Raw genomic sequence first — 16,667 nt, 5'->3', positions numbered from 1 at the left:
ATCTTGACTCTGGCAGTATGTGGTCATGTAGCTGAATTGAGCGTCGGCCATTTGACCCCAAGAGGAGACTGTCTGAAGGCCTGCAGCTATTTTGGCCAGCTTAATCAGTTCCACTTCTTGTGGGAGGGAACACTAGCTCAAAGATGTTTTTGACAACTCCAGAATGTAAGCTATGTCTTGAATAAAAGAACTAATTCTGAGGTAAGTTAATGAGGTATAACATGCAAATAAAAATTCTGTAACTGCTTTAACTGTGTTTCTGAGTGAAACCTACTAGCAGCAGTGCGGGAAAGGCCCCACCCTCCAGTTTCTAAAAGTGAGCAACAGTCTGGTGGTTGTTTCTGTACCTGCCGAACGGTTCCTATCTAGGGAGCTATATTCGTGCGTAAAAGTCAGTCAACCAGTACATTATCTGCAGATCTGTCTATATTTTGAGAGAGAGCACAGGGGAGGAGCAGAGGGTGAGGGAGGGAAAGATCCTAAGGAGTTTCTGTGCTGTCAGCACAGCCCAATGCGGGGCTCGATCTCACAACCTCGAGATCACGACTTGAGCTGCTCTCAAGAGTCGGACGCTTAATGGACTGAGCCACCCAGGCACCCCAGACATGGTTTCCTTTTAACCTCATCTCTCCTAGCTGTGAAATTGCTTTCTTTCTCCTCATTGCAGTGTTTGGCCACTCAGAAATCCCATTATGTAGGAATGGGTAGCCCTCTTTTCTGTCCCCCTTTTGTGATCTTGCTCAATTTGGTGCCACAATTAAATGCAGACGGAAGTGAATTTTGCATGTGGGCTTGGTCCTAAGGGTTCTGTGCCAAGAAGGAACTTTTTTTCTTACTTTCTTGCTTATTGTTTGTCCCAGAGCACACTCTTCCTCAGGGTCCCGTGTAGTTTAGATGGTCTCTGCAGGAAGGCATGGGAACTGGCCCACCAGCCTGTATTAGCTGCTTGGTAGTCATCTGGAGAGCTCCATGCTGGGGTATGGAAGCCAAGAGGCTTCCATAGGAAGTGCAGTGGGTCCGGACAGCCCAAAGGAGTGTTAGCAGACACAGGAGGGACACACTCAAGTGCAGTACCTAGAATCCAAGCTGCATATTGACACTCTTGGAGCTCGCATCTCAGCTGGAGACTCAGGTCACCTTTTTATCTGTGTCCTATCTCCTGCTGTCCGTGGTGCTTAGTTCTGTGACTGCATCAGTCTAGGAAACCAAAGCCCCACCACTTCCAGAAGTGAGGTCTGTGGTCTTAACTCACGGAACAGGCCTAGACTGACCTTGGAAGCTGAGTTGGTCTCTGCATAGAGCCGGGTTTGTATTTGTTCCCTTATCTCTGTTACACTGGATGGTGAGGCTCTCCAACCGATCAGTACACGTTGTCTCCAGAGTCTAAGAGCTTAGTATATTTCAAACACTGAGATGAATTCTGTGATTAGGGGACAGTGGGAATAGGGAAAGAACATAGGTTTTAGAGGGGCGCCTGGATGGCTCAGTTGGTTAATCATCTGACTCTTGGTTTTGGCTCAGGTCATGATCTCATGGTTTGTGAATTTGAGCCCTGCATCAGGCTCTGTACTGACAGCATGGAGCTGCTTGGATTCTCTCTGTCCCTCTTCTGCTCATGCATTCTCTCGCTCTCTCTCTCTCTTTCAAAATAAATAAACATTTAAAAAAAGAACATAGGTTTTAGAGACAGGTACAGTTATGTGATCTGGGTCAACAATAAGGATAATTAACATTCTTACTGAGTATTTATTATGTCCCAGGCACTGCACTAAATACTTTACCAAGCGGCACCCAGCTCGCTCAGTCAGTTAAGCAACCAACTCTTGATTTTGGCCGAGGTCATGATCTCACGGTTCATGGGTTTGAGCCCTGCATCAGGCTCTGTGCTATAGCACAGAGCCTGCTTGGGATTCTCTCTCTCAAAATAAATAAACTTTAAAAAAAAAAAAAAAAACTTTACCAAGATTACTTCATTTAATCCTTAAAACAATTGGGGCGCCTGGGTGGCTCAGTCGGTTAAGCGTCCGACTTCGGCTCAGGTCATGATCTCGCGGTCCGTGAGTTCGAGCCCCACGTCAGGCTCTGTGCTGACAGCTCAGAGCCTGGAGCCTGTTTCAGATTCTGTGCCTTCCTCTTTCTCTGACCCTCCCCTGTTTGTGCTCCCTCTCTCTGTCTCAAAAATAAATAAACGTTAAAAAATTTAAAAAAACAATTTTGTGAGGTAGAAAACTATTAGTTTCATTTTACATATGAAGAAACTGAAGCTTAGGGAGGTTAAAATAACTTGCTCATAGTCATGGCTGATAGGTGGTGAGCTGGGGTCCTAACTCAGCTCATGACTAGTCTGCTTCCTAAAGCACCTGACCACTCAAACTTGTATCCTGATCTTTAAAATCGGGCCGGTGTCTATCTTAGAGAGTTAAGGATTTAGATCATGTTTATAAAGGGTCTGGCACACGACTTAAATGATACCTGTTAACCATTTTTCCAGAAGCCCAGATGTCATTTTTATTCAATGGTTTTCGAGTGAAAAGATCTTGGATAGTCACCTGCAGCTCTCATGTGCTGTGTACTGCAGAGATGAGAGGGTCCTGGTCTCTCGGGGGCTTAGAATTGGGTGGGGGAAGAGGAGAAGGAGTGGGCCAACAACGAGGGGGTGGCAAACATAACAAAAGGCTCTTGGTGCGGTGTGGTCAGGATTGAGTCCCCTTTACCAAGAGGCAGGAAACACTGTGCCACCGCCGCCCAGTTTGGTGTTCTCTGATTACTTTCTGCACCAACCAGTGAGACGACTGGTGCTGGGGACTCAGGATTGAGTAGAACCCAGTTGGCTCCTCTGGGTACCAAAACTCTGAGGCTGAGGGAGTGCAAGGTGCCAGGAGCCTAGAACCGGAGGGAAGCTGGTACAATGTCCATCCCTTTACAGATCAGGCCCCCAGAGTCCTTTGCCGTCCGTAGTCTGATTTCAGTGAGATCCCGTCCACGGTCTTGTAATGGTTGGCTGGTATCTCAGATTCCCTGAGAAGCAGCAGTTAAGAAGCAGGGCTCCTCCGGCATCTACAGGTTATTCCGAAATTGTTCAAGTACTTCTTCATAATCATGTTCGTCATCATCTGCAGAAGAGTTCAAGTCAGTGACGATCTTTGGCCTTAAGCGAGTTCCTTCCCCTTTTTAGGGCACAGGACAGGGAAGGAGTTGGTGTGGATGCTCTGAGGTCCTTGCTAGACCAGAAACTACAATTTATTCTTTCTGAATACTGTGTAAATATTCCCCCTGCATGCCTTGGGGAGGGTAGTATGTTTGAGGATGAACTCATTTTCCTTGCCAGGACTTGAGCCCCTGAGACGGGGACAGTAGAGATTCCCCCAGCCTCAGCCCACCCCTTAGAAGCCTGTGTGTCCGGCTGGGACTGCCGAAAGGCCTGCTCAGGAGCAGGGAAGGCCAACACCAGCAGAGGTGAGAGCAGCAGCAGAGGAGCAGAGTAGGGAGGGGAGAAGCAAGGACACGGCTGAGCAGGAGCTGGCAGGGACTCACCTGGAGCCTTCGTGTTGGACTTAGTGGCCCTGAGGCCCTTCTTGTGGGCAGAAACCTTGCTGTATGTATCTGAGCTGCTCTTGGCACTCTGTGGCAGTGTCTTCATCCTGGGTTTGAGGAGCAGGGGGCATTGCTGCAGTTCTAAGACTTGAGAAGACTAAGTGGGAGAAAAAGCAGAAGTCAGCAGGGTCCATGACATGTAATTCCCTTCAAATGTCACTTCCTCTGCTCCCTTCGACTTCCTTTTCAGGGTAGGGCTTCTCGGGACCCTAAGCGTCTTTGCTGCTAGCATACCTGAACTGTTCTTAGGCAGAGGAGACAGGCCAGGATGAGAGATGAAGGGTTGGGGGCTAGAGATAGGGTGCGCCGAGTGTCTCCACAGAGAGGATTCACATCTGCTGCTGAAGGGTGGGAGGCAGGGGGGGACAAGCACAAAATCTCAGGACAGGTGCCAGAGCTGAGAGCGGTCCCAGAAGGAAGAGGGCTTTTGAGGGACTCCTACCTTATGCCATAGGCATACCTGCTCATTTATCCTCAGGTGACCCTCTGAATAGCTGTTTGAATTCCCCATGAACACATGAGGGAAACAGGCTCAGAGAGAGTGTACCATGTCAGACCTCAGGATCGCAAGCTGAGCCAAGGTTCAGACCCAGAACCATGTCCATGGCTTCTAAAGCTGGTGCTCCTCCCACCACACTGTGCTTTGGAGCGCAAACAGTATAGGGCCCTCATTAGCAGTGGGGTATACTGATGCTCAGAAAAGAAAAGTTGCAGGATCAAAGGCAGGGAGCAGGGACCGGGCCCAAATTCGCTTCCAACAGGGGCGAAGGCTGGGACTGAGGTCTCAGTTGTTTGTACTGCGGGGTTTCCAGCACTGTCAGCAAGGCCTGTGTTTCAGACCCCCCAGCCCATTCTTTGTTCCATCAGAAAACCACTGCCCTCCTCCCTCCCCTACAGATGCAAGCCTCTTGCGGGGCCGAAACTGCTCAGAATTCATCTTTCTAACTTCCTCTGCTACTCCACCACTTACCCTCACGGTACGAAATAGGAGTCTCCCCAGGTCCCAAGACAGTTACCTTATTACACTCTATAAAGTGCTTTTGATATCGATCATCGGTTATCAGCACAGCACCGTAGTTAGGTGCTCGGGCTGGGTGGCCAGACCCAGTGTCAAACCCCATCCTGCCATTTGCTAGGTTGTGATCTCAGGTCAACTACTTTACCTCTCTCTCGCTTGTCTTCTCAACTGTAGAAAGAGGGGTCAGTGCCCATCTCAGAGGGATGTCATGAGAGCTATTTGGGGTCACGCGCAATATGGCGTCTGCCACCGAGTAGACACCCGGCAGGTAGCCGCTGTGAAGCCAGCATTGTGAGTGATAGTATCTCAGGTTCCCTGGTGAGAAAATGGATACTCAGAGGAGTGCAAGCCACAGAGTGAGTAAACGGAGCCATAAACTTGGTCTTTCTGCTTCCGTGCCTGGTTCTTCCCCATTGTTGTGATTCCGTTTGGACCAGTTCAACACTTACTGGCAGTGCCTGCCTGCCTGGCGGCGGGTGAGGTCCCAGCCCTCACAGACCTCTCCCAACCAAGTGAAAACTAGGTGTGGTCCCGCCCACCCACGCTGTGTACAGCCAGCAGTATGAATACAGAAGAGGGAAGGCTGTCGCTGCCAGAGGAAGTCTGAGCTGAGCCTTGCCCACCGAAAGGAGGAAGGACATTTCCCAGCCAAAGGACTGGAATAGTAAAGTGCTGAGGCAGGAATCCTGGCCTACTGAAGAAGCCTCAGGAATTTCTCTGTGCCTGACCGTGGACCAGAGAAGGTGGGAGAAGATGGACCTGGGAAGGCGAGGTTGAAATCAGCTTATAAAGGACCGTGGATGCCATGTTAAGGGGTTGGCATTACCCTCTGGAAATAGGGAACCACTGAAGGTTTCAGAAGAGAAGGGGCAGAGGCCCGTCGGTGACCGGGGAAGGGCGTGGGGGGGCCATTCTGACAGCTGTGGGGAGGGGTGGGAAAGGTTGCTGACACCGCTTAGGTGGTGGATGATGACGCCTGACCAGGGGACGTCAGGGAAGCACAGTGAACCTGGGGGCAGGACGCTCCTGGTCCAGTTTAGGCCTCCCACTTTTTAACTGGGACTTTGGGCAGGTCTCGGGGTCTCTGAGTCTTCAATTTCTTAGCCTGCCGAATACGGATAATCCCACCAGCACCGGATTGTCAGGATCGAATAATAGCCACAAAACGTGTACGTGTATATATAAACTGCAAGTTCTGTACAGTTGAAAGAAACATGACGCTGGACAAACATGGCAAGACCTGCAATGATCCCGACAGGTGCCCCCCTCCTTGGTATATTGGTATATTGGTACCTGGCTGCCTTTTCCCTTGCTGGTTTGTTTCTTCTGCCCGCGGAGGCCCTCACTTTTGGGGGGTCTTGGTGGTGGGAGTTGGCTCTCAAAGGCTGGTAACCTCCGAAGGCTATAGTAGAAGGCGTCTGCCAGCTCCTGCACTGTGGCTATAGGAAGAGGCCTGGCTGGCCGGCCCGGCCGGCCCTTAGCCTCCACAACAGTCAGGTCCAGCCACCGGGGAGGGATCTCAAAGCACATCGCAGGGTTGGAGTCAAGGCTGACCACCAAGAAGGGTTCCATGATTTTGTCCTCCAGCCGCAGGCCCGGGAAGGAGGGCAGAGGGTCAGCAGGGTGGCTGCTGTCCTTGACTACCACCTTGACTTCACAGGGCAGTGAAAACTGGGTAGTCAGATCTTCCAGGCTGTAGCGCCGGCCATCATTCATCTCCTCCACAAAGCTACTGGAGCAGTAGAGGGGCAGCAGAATCTGGTCTTCATCTATCTGTTCATAGTCTTCCTCCTCCTCCCCAGCCTGGTCGCTCAGCCGTTGACACACCAAGACATCTATGTCTCTGCCTTCAGCGCCGTGGGCCTGGCCAGACCTCAACACCTCCAGCCTGTCACCCACAGCCAGGGAAGTGAACCCAGGGCTCTCTACCCCATCGCCCTCATAGTCCTTTGTGGCCACTACCCTGAGCGGCTGGCCTGGCCGGAGAGCACCCAGGAGGTCATAGGCCGTGGGGAACTCTCTTGGCCGCCGCCGCAGCTTGCCCTGGTAAGCCCCAGAGACCATGAAGTGTCTGGGCACCTTCCGGCCCTTAGTCGAGACCAGGACCCGCCAGGGCGGTGAGGCCAGGCCATGGATGCAGAGCCTCTGGCCTTTCTGTAGGGACGCTACCCACGGGCTGAGGAAGATAGGGGGCCCCTGTGGAACTTCCAGGATCTCTGTGGTCAGAGGGAAGGGCCCCCCCTGGGCCAGGGCCTCACTCAGCAGCTGCGGTTGGATGAAGTGGATGTGTTGAGAGGAGGCCGTGACGTCTTCCACGTCGACCTCCAGGGTGGAGGGGATCTTGACAATGGTTCTGCGCACTGTGGAAAGGGCAATTTCAGCTCAGGGGTGCTTCACACACCAGCCCAGTGGTGCCCCTCCACCCCCAGCAAAATGTCTGGGCTGGCTGACCTCTTTCCTGTTCTTTTCTGCCAGCATTTCCCCGTGGTATTCGATTCCTTGCTCACTCTTTTCTTTCAATCTCTTTTCAAAAGCTATCATAGAAATGTTTACACATTTGTAAAAGTAGAATAGTATAGTGAACCCCCCATCGCCCGGCATCAATATTTAATTCACAGCCCATCTTCTTTCATTCACACCCTATCTATTCCCCTCCACTAGATTATTTTGAATCAGAATAATCACATCATGCCATCTATGACCTTCCAGTGTGTATCTCCAAAAGAAGAGGTAAAGCTAAAAACCACCATGCCACTACCACATCTAGATGATAATTATTTGATAATTCACTAGTAGCATCGAATAGCCAATGAGTTCAGCCACTTTTTAAATTTTAATTGCATTTTTTAAAGTTTAAATGCCAGTTAATGACCTTGGCAACTTGTTTACTCCCTGGGCATGGATTAGCACCAGGTTTACAAACTCAAGGGGTGCCCTCTAAGAGTCGGGAAACTGGCTCATCCCCTGTGTCTGAGCCGCACCGCGTGGAAGACGGAGGAGGGAATATTCTTGTCTTCCAGACGGTGACACTGAAGCTTAGGCGGTGACTTGCCTCAGGTCACGGTGTCGGGAGACTTTTTGCTCTGTGCCAGTCAAGCTAATTTACTGTCATTTCCCACAATATTCCAGGGCTCCCTGGGAAAGAGAGAACTTCCTGGAAAGGAAATGTGCAAGAGTCCGGAGCATCTTATACGAGAAAGCAAGAAAAACCAACTTGAGACGATGCAGGTGTGTGTCAAAAGGATCCAGGAGCCAAACTACAAAGGCTCTCGCGGGCCAAAGCCAAGATAATGTGAGCATCTGTGAATAATTCCAAGGGGTTGGAACCCTGAACATTTTCGTCCGTGAGTTCATAATGATGACTTCAAAACAAAACAAAACAAAACACCTGAATAATCATCCTTGAAGAATGCTAGGGAGCCAGCTCATTTTACAAACTAGTAAACAAAGTATAGGCCATTTCTTAGGTTGTTCTCCATGCAGGCTGGAGGCGGCGTGGAGAGCAGGGCTGGTGAAACAGGCAGAACGTGGCCAGGTGGGCCAGGGCAGAGGTAGAATGGTGCCCTGGGACCTCGACGTACATAAACACAATGCCTCTATTGCACAAACTAACTGAAGAGTTGGGTGGGAGCTCTTTCTTGCAGTTTCCTAATAGATGAAGAAGGAACAGTAGGATTAAGATCAGTATTGCAGTTCCTCAGGAAGTCATGGACCTAGGCAGGCATCGGCGGCAGCCACTCACATCACAAACGCTGGCCCCTCTGTTGTATTTGACCTACACCACACAGCAAGGTCGGTGGTGCAACTTTGGTTGGTGACACAGAGCCAGGTGGGGACTCCTTGCCCCACAGCAATGAGAACCTGCCTCCTGTGTCTGGTCAAGCCTCTAAGTGCCTGTTTACAGCTGTGCAGAAAAGAGCCAACAGCTGGCCTGAGGCTTCTATCCCTAGAAAAGCCTGCCTGCAAGGTTGGTCGTTGGCTGGCGTCTGGGAACATGGTTTATTTAGCAAGTGTTCGCACCATCCTCTAACTGGGGAGGGTGGTTTCCTGTCCTCAGACTGTACAACCTGTTATGCTGAGCATCTGTTTTCTATCTGGAAGTCTAGAATGTTGGTACGTGCTGAGCAGGGGGTACCTATGTGACCAGCCCCCGATAAAAACCTTGGGCCTCGAGTCTGATGACCTTCCCTGGTAGACAGTTCCGTACATGTGTAGTCACAATTCAGTGCTGAAGGGATTCAGCGTGTCCTGTGTGACTCCACCAGGACAGGACTCTGTGTCCTTTCACTATAATAGACCATGGCTGTGAGTACAACTATATGTCAAGTGCCATGAGGCCTCCCGGCAGGCCATCGAACCTGGGGGCGGCCAAGGGCTCAACACGACAGGAAATACAGGAGACAGAGAAGCATCCTGGCACCATCACGAGGATCCTGGCAACAAAATCTAAAATGTGAGCTACGCTACAGGACAAAGGGCTTACTCCTGTCAACAGATAAATTATAAGAAAAATAAGAAAGGTGACCCTATAGATTAATAGAGATTTAAAAGAGCTAACAATCAACAGCAAGGTTGCGAATCTTCTCTGGATTCCGTTGTGAAGAAATGGTAAAAAAATATTACATATATGAGACAGTAGAGGAAATTCAAACACCAAGTAGTGGTATTAGGAGTTATTGTGAACTTTTTTAGTGTGATGATGGTATTGTTTAAAAAAATTATTTTTAAAAGAGACACACGGGGGGTGCCTGGGTGGCTCAGTCGGTTGAGCGTCTGGCTTCGGCTCCGGTCATGATCTCGCGGTCCGGTCCCTGAGTTGAGCCCCACCTCAGGCTCTGTGCTGACAGCTCAGAGCCTGGAGCCTGCTTCAGATTCTGTCTCCCTCTCTGTGCCCCTCCCCCACTCATGCTTTCTCTCTCTCTCTCTCTCTCTCTCTCTCTGTCAAAAATAAATAAACTTAAGGGGCGCCTGGGTGGCTCAGTCGGTTGGGCATCCGACTTCGGCTCAGGTCATGATCTCGCACTCCATGAGTTCGAGCCCCGCATCAGGTTCTGTGCTGACAGCTCGGAGCCTGGAGCCTGGTTCAGATTCTGTGTCTCCCTCTCTTTCTCTGCCTCTCTCCCCTGCTCATGCTCTGTCTCTGTCTCAAAAATAAATAAAAACAATAAAAAATTTTTTTAATAAAGTAAAAAAAATAAACATAAAAATATATAAAAATTAAAAAAATAAAAGAGACACACTGAAGTATTTATAAAAGAAATGACAGGAGGGGCGCCTGGGTAGCTCAGTCGGTTAAGCGGCTCAGGTCATGATTTCCAGGGTCGTGAGATCAAGCCCCATGTTGGCTTTGCACTGACAACACGCAGAGCCTACTAAGGATTCTCTGTCCCTTCCCTGCTTGTGCTCTGTCTCTCTCTCTCTCTCTCTCGCAAAATAAGTAAATAAACATGAAAAAGAAATTAAGATTTAAAAAAAAGAAATAGAATTCATGGGGTTTGTTTTGAAATAATCAGGTGTGTGGTGGAGAGAGATGAAATGGGAGAAATGGGTCATAAGTTGATAGTTGTGACGTCAGGTGATGGGGTCAAGGAGGTTTGTTACATTACCCCCTCCTCGTATATGTATGTTGTACATTCTCCCCTAATAAAGTAGTTTTCAAAGATTTTTAAAAAATCAAAATAAAGAATCCCCACTTGGCTCTGTAGTGCACCAGCAACCCTGACCAACTGCTCCCTAGGTAACCTCAGACTCTGTCCTCCAGGGAAGAGGCCCCAGGGCACCCCTTCCCCCTCTGCTCCAGCTCGGCCTCCGCTCTGGCAGACCTGGCCAGATTCTGCCTCTGCTTCACCAGCCCCGCACTGCACCTGCCTCCAGCCTGTCCTGCAAAATAGCCTATGAAACAGCTGGGGATTCACCCAGTGCCCTTATCTCCCGGACAGAAGGGCCTTCAGGAACAATCCTATTCTCCCCAGTGGCAGGAAAATCTGCGACTCCTGAACAAATGGTCCAGGTTTCACTCTGTAACACTGTTGCTTTGTCCTAGTTGCTGGCAAACTCACAGTCCAACTTTTGCCGAATTTTATAAAAGTAAGAAGAGTGGGACCTCACTCTGAATTTCCTTCATCTTCCTGTCTCCTTTTACACCTAACTTCCCACTGTTTGGGAATCTTCATCCTTTTATATTGTATGTTCTGGGCAAGCCACCTGGGGAAATCCCTAGCCAACCACAGGGATCAGGGAGGAGGGGAACGTCCCATCTCAGCAGCTTCCCAGTGCCCCGTCTCTCGCCCCACCAGGCCTCTCCCCAGCTGCCTGGGCAACTCACTGTGCATGATGGCTTGGACCTCATACTGGGGCCTCAGGATCAGGGAGTGCCAGGGGAGGGCGGGGCAGGTGAAGAGGAGGTCCTTCAGGGCTGAGTCCTGCAGAGCCTGGAGCAGGGGCCGAGGGGCACCGGGCTCCCATTCCCAGAAGGGCCCCTTCTGGGACAGGGGCAGGTGCAGAACGAACTGCTGGGCTTCAGTGTCTAGCACACAGCGGGCGCAGTTGGCCCCGTGGTATATTTCCACAGCCTCAAGCAGGAGGGGCTGGTCCTCAGGCACCACCCTGGCCTCTGTGGTGATTCTGTGGGTCGACATGAAGCAAATGGGCAGCTTCTTGGAGTGCTGGGTTGCAGCAGACAGCAGCTCGTTCAGGGTTCCGTAGCTCTGGGGGCCAGTGAGGGGGCTGAAGTGGCCTGTGGGGCACAGCAGAGGGTGTCAAGGTGGGACAGGCCTTTGATGGGCGCAGGGCCACACACACCAGGCCCCGGTCTGCCCCAGAGAACCCAGTCAGAGTCCCCTGAACACAAGCACCAAGCATCTGGACATCCAGGCTGCAGGGTGAGGGACAAGAGGCAGCAACTGGCCATGTATGAAGGGACAGTGAAGGGTAGAGATGGGGACAGTTCCTTCTTACACAGATAGGCAGGAACGCGGAGGGATTGGCACCAGAGACAGAACAGGAATGTGTTTCTCAAAAGACAAGGACAACGGCCACAATTGTCCACCTCCTGAATCGTACCTGCCTCTAACTTTGCCAACTTTGCTTCCATATTCCTCACCACTGCTCCAGTCCCCTATGTCCACCACCTGTCACCCCATGCTGCAGCAGTGACACTGTCCCTCTCTCCCAAAGTAGAAACCCAGGAGCTACTGGCCAAACGACCTCTGACCACCCTTCTTCACCTCACATCTTGTCTGCCAATTCTAGTGACCCGACTGTCTTTCCCCATCTACTCCTTCCCCGGACCCCATCCACTCTCCTGCCACCGGACCGGCCCAGAACACCCCACATCCAGACATAACATCATTTCCAGAGTTTTCCTGCCTAAAACACCCAACACAAATTGAATCAGTGCAACATCACACAAACCCGGACTGCAGGACATTCTGCATAGGTACTGATCCAGACTCTTCAAAACTGTTGATGTCGAGATAGACGCTGAAGAATTGTTCCAGCCTGAGGGCACCTGGGTGGCTCAGGCGGTTGTGTCTGACTTTGGTTCAGGTCACAATCTCCAGTTCATGAGTTCAAGCCCTGCGTCAGGCTGTCTGCTGTCAGCAAAGAGCCTGTTTCGGAACCTCAGTCCCCCTCTCTCTCTTTGCCCCTCCCCTGCTCACTCACTCTCTCACTCTCAAAAATAAATATTCAAAAAAAGAAGAAGAAGAAGAAGAAGAAGAAGAAGAAGAAGAAGAAGAAAAATTGTTCCAGCCTGAAGGAGATTAAGAAATCAGTATGTGGGACTCCTGGGTGGCTCAGTCTATTAAGCGTCCGACTTCAGCTCACAGCTCATGAGTTCGAGACCTGCGCTGGGCTCTGTGCTGACCGCTCAGAGCCTGGAGCCTGCTTCAGATTCTGTGTCTCCCTCTCTCTCTGCCCCTCCCCTGCTCACACTCTGTGTCTCTTTCTCTCTCTCAAAAATAAACACTTAAAAAAATATTTTTTAAATAAATCAGTATGTGATCTGTGTTTGGCTTCTGGATCAAGGGGAAACACTATAAAGGACATTAGGGGCTTTTGGTGAAATTTGAATAGAGTCGGTTAGACAGTAGTATTATATCAATATTAAATTTATTGAATTTGATCATTGAACTATAGTTTTGTGAACAAATGTCCTTGTACTTAGGAGTAATATCAGTAAATATTAGGAGTAACATATTTTATTTTTTTAATATGAAATTTATTGTCAAATTGGTTTCCATACAACACCCAGTGCTCATCCCAACAGGTGCCCTCCTCCATGCCCATCACCCACTTCCCCCTCTCTCCCACCCAGTAATATTTAGATGTAAAGGGTTATCATGTCTGTATTTCACTCTCATGGTTCAGGAAAATATATATATACACATACATATATAGTAATATGTGTTAAGGTACAGCTCTGGGCCACGCCCTGTGCTGAGTACTTCCTGCATGGCAACTCTGAATCCTCACATCAAGTCTGATTACCCTGTTAGAGAGGAGTAATCTGAGGCACAGAGAGGTCCCAAGAACTGGCCAAGACCACAGCTATTTGCCAGCAGAGATGGGATTCCCATCCAGGCTGTTAGTTTCAGCGCCCAGTCCGGCCGTGGTCCACTGTGCCACACGCCTCCTGCAGCAACCAGGCTACGTAGTAACCAGATACACACTTGCTACTCCCTATAGTTACTCCCTCCGGGGATCCTTCCTCCAACTCGGGAGCCACCTCCTCCAGGAAGCCTGCACAGACCCCTGAGGCAGGCTACTTCTGCCAGGAGCCCTCTGTGAACTGGTGTCTGCTTCCACTGTCCCCCTCCTCTCACTGCCATCCTGGAAGCTCCAGGCTGCAGAAGGCTACACTCGGTCCATCCAGAGCCCCACGCCCCAGCCCCTAGCACAGGGCATGGCACACAAGTGTCAGTAAATGTCTGGTGAGTGAATGAGCCAACACAGGGACAAGCACATGGACAAAGACCTGGAACAAAGAAAGTCCCAGCCGAGAGGCAGATGTGATCAGAGAGATGGGTGTGGAGAGGATGCAGCCACGCCGGGCTAAGGGCATTGTGGGACCACTTGGAGGACATCCCAGGCCTCGGGGCAGGGTAGTGGAGGATGTGGGAGCACATGTGCCAAACTAGAGAGGCAGGAGTGCAAGCTGGGGTCGGTGAGCCCACGGGTGTGCCCGGAGGGGCCAGTGCCCTGGGGGTGGGAGGGGGGTGGCGGAGAGCTGCCTTACCGCGGAAGGTGGGGGCGATTTCAATGGTCTGGCCAGTTCCTGGGTTCTCGCAGACCACCCTCTGGAGGCAAACCTGGGTGACCTTGATCAGGTCCCCTGTGGAGAGGCAGCACTCATTCCCAGAGATCTCGTAGATGGAGCCTGTGGAGAAACTGACTCAGTGTCCCGGTGCAGTAAGGGCCCAGTGCTGGGTGGGTTGTGCCCTGTTCTCCAACAGGCTCTGCTCTGCCACAGGTCTGTACATGTTCCAGCTGCCCCGGGCGGCCTTCCCTGTCTTTCCCTACCGAAGGGCCACTGCTTCAGCGGTACTCAGGCAGCACGAACCCTACCTTTGCCTTCTTTTAGTGCTGGGTGCACCCCTCCGCGGCACTCTTCTCTGGCCTTCTCCACCTCCCCATGCCTCCTAAACTGAGCTCACAGGCAAGGCAGGACTGACCCATCTCAGGGTCGCTGCAGCCGGCACAGGCCCAGCCTCTAAGCCCGTGTTGAAGTCTTGAGCAAGGAACTAACCCAGGAAGTCCTAATTCCCTACGGTACAGCTACAAAGTCAGACCCCAGAAGTTCAGTGACTGCCTGGAGGTCACACACACACACACGGCTAACAGCCACGCTGGTGCTTTCTTCTTCAGATGAGTTGTTTTTAAAGGAAGCACAGGAGAGGGGTGCCTGCCTAGGTGGCTCAGTGGTTAAGCGGCCCATTTCAACTTAGGTCATGATCTCACGGCCCATGAGTTCAAGCCCCGCATCAGACTCTCTGCTGTCAGTGTGCACCCTGCTTGGAATCCTCTGCGTACCCCCCCAACTCTCTCAAATAAATCAACATTAAAAAAAAAGTTTACGGGTGTCTGGGTGGCTCAGTAGGTTAAGCATCTGACTTTGGCTCAGGTCCCGATCTCACCATTCGTGACTTTGAATCCCGCCTCAGTGAAAACGCAAGCCGCACTTCAGATGAGTCCTGCTTCTCCCCCCACCCCCTTCCCTGCCCTTCGTGGGCACCTGGGTGGCTGGGTTGGTTGAGCAGCGGACTTTGGCTCAAGTCATGATCTCCCTGTCTGTGAGTTCTTCCGCCCCTGTAGGGCTCTGTGTTGATAGCTGGGAGCCTGGAGCCTGCTTCGGATTCTGTGTCTCCCTCTCTCTCTGTCCACCCCCCCCCCCCCCACGCTCTGTCTCTCAAAAATAAATAAACATTAAAAAACAGCTTTTTTTTTTTTTTTCCTCCCGTCACCTGGCCTCCTCCCTGGTTCTTCTGTCACCCGGACTTCCGCCACTTCCCGCGCGCCCGGGTCGGGCAGGATGAGGAAACAGGCTTTGCGACACGCCCGTGGTCAGGGGACATCGGGAGGAGCGCCAACAGCGGGAGGCGCCGGCAGGGAGCCCCCAGAGGAGGCCAGTCGGCGTCTGAACCCGCATCTGCCAGATTCCCAAGGGGACCAGGGTGTGGCGGCGGGTGCTGCCCTCCCCCGGGGTGGCCTCGGAACACTTCCCTGGGAGCTGCTGTGCCGCGCAGGGGATCAGACAGAGGGAACAGATGTGGCCAGGCACCCTTGCACTAGTTTGCTTTCTAAGGAAGGACCCCCCCCCCAACCAGTCGCCAAGTTCCCTCTCCCTGCACCTCCGCTGCCCCCACTCTGCCCGTGGCTCCCCCCACCACCTCGGAGCAGCTGCCTCTCCCCTCCGCCGCCAATCAACCCTGCCCCTCTTGCTCCTTCGGCTGTCACTAGCGACTGAGCCCCCGCGGTGCACCCATCCCTGGGAACCAGGTGGGCACGTGTAAAAGTTCCGCGAGGAGCAGAGAGCGGGGGAGGCTGCCGGGGCGGGGAGCAGCCATTCAAGCCGAGAACTGAATTGCTGATCAGATCAGGCTGCAAAGCCGAGGGCCAAGGTGGGCTGGAGGGACTGAACGGAGGCGCGTAGACGGGCGTCGAGGGGGAGTGGGAGGGTGCGCGGGAGGCCTGACCCGGTTCGAGCCCTGACTTTCGGCTTCCCCACCGCCAGACCTCCGCCGGTGCGCACCGCGGTTCCCCCCACCCCACCCCCCCCCTCCCGCCTGGCTCGGTTCCACCCACCCGAGTGTGTAAGGTGTGTAAGGCCGGTGACTTCTCATCACCCTGCGGGGCAGTCAGCGCCCCCCCGTTCCACGAAAGCAAAAACCGAGGCCCGGAGAGGTTGGGTACACTTGGACTTGGGCAGTGGCAGCGTGGCTGAGTTCCCCGGGTTTCTGCCGCCCGGCGCGGCGCCCCTGCCCCACACCCAGCGAGAGCCGGGCAGCGGCGGGGGCGGGGGCCGGAGGGGTGCCGGCCCCTCACTCACTCTGGAAGTAGACCCCCGAGCAGACTCGCAGCACACGCGGGAGGGAGGCGGGGTCCAGGGCGCAAACGAAGTCCTGCAGGGACACCGGCTCCATGGTCCTCGCGGCTCGCTGGACGCCTCCTGAGTGGCCGCCGCTCGGCTCTGCAGCCCTGCCCTGCCCCCTGCCTGGCCCCTGTGGGCGGAGCCGCTCGGCCGCGGGGCGTGGGGACCCGGCCGGAGCCCTCCGCGGGCCTCGGCCTCCTCACCCCTGCAGTGGCCTGCGTTCCTGCCTCTCACACTGGGGGCGCGACGTCGAAAGTGCAGATCAGGCCTGACACCTGGAGGCTCCGACTAAAGGACAGCTGCTTCCCACGCCCCGCTTCCCCATCCCCCCGCCCCGTTGTCTGTGATGTATCCCACGGTGGAGGGGGGAGGGGGGATATGATGAAGATGGAGAAGCCCCCGACGCCCCCGCCCCCCCCCACCCGCGCCGCCCTCCCAGTTAGAAGGAGGAAATGTGGCCGGCCT

At 52.8% G+C, this 16,667-nt stretch overlaps 1 protein-coding gene across 1 annotated transcript; it reads right to left on the bottom strand.

Moving 5' to 3' along the window:
• Positions 1 to 2,482: 2,482 nt before the first annotated feature.
• THEMIS2 (thymocyte selection associated family member 2) lies at positions 2,483 to 16,434 on the bottom strand. The gene is made up of 6 exons (XM_027059924.2): positions 16,161 to 16,434; positions 13,851 to 13,991; positions 10,938 to 11,348; positions 5,906 to 6,972; positions 3,535 to 3,691; positions 2,483 to 3,113 (listed from the first exon to the last, which is right to left on the bottom strand). The coding sequence occupies exons 1-6, from the start codon at positions 16,252 to 16,254 to the stop codon at positions 3,058 to 3,060; spliced, it is 1,926 nt and encodes a 641-aa protein (XP_026915725.1). The 5' UTR covers positions 16,255 to 16,434; the 3' UTR covers positions 2,483 to 3,057.
• Positions 16,435 to 16,667: the final 233 nt, after the last annotated feature.

Source organism: Acinonyx jubatus, chromosome C1 (assembly GCF_027475565.1).
Source record: "Acinonyx jubatus isolate Ajub_Pintada_27869175 chromosome C1, VMU_Ajub_asm_v1.0, whole genome shotgun sequence".
NCBI classification, from domain to species: domain Eukaryota; kingdom Metazoa; phylum Chordata; class Mammalia; order Carnivora; family Felidae; genus Acinonyx; species Acinonyx jubatus.
Note: the sequence above shows the minus strand (reverse complement) of the source record. Positions and strands in the feature narration are given on the sequence as shown.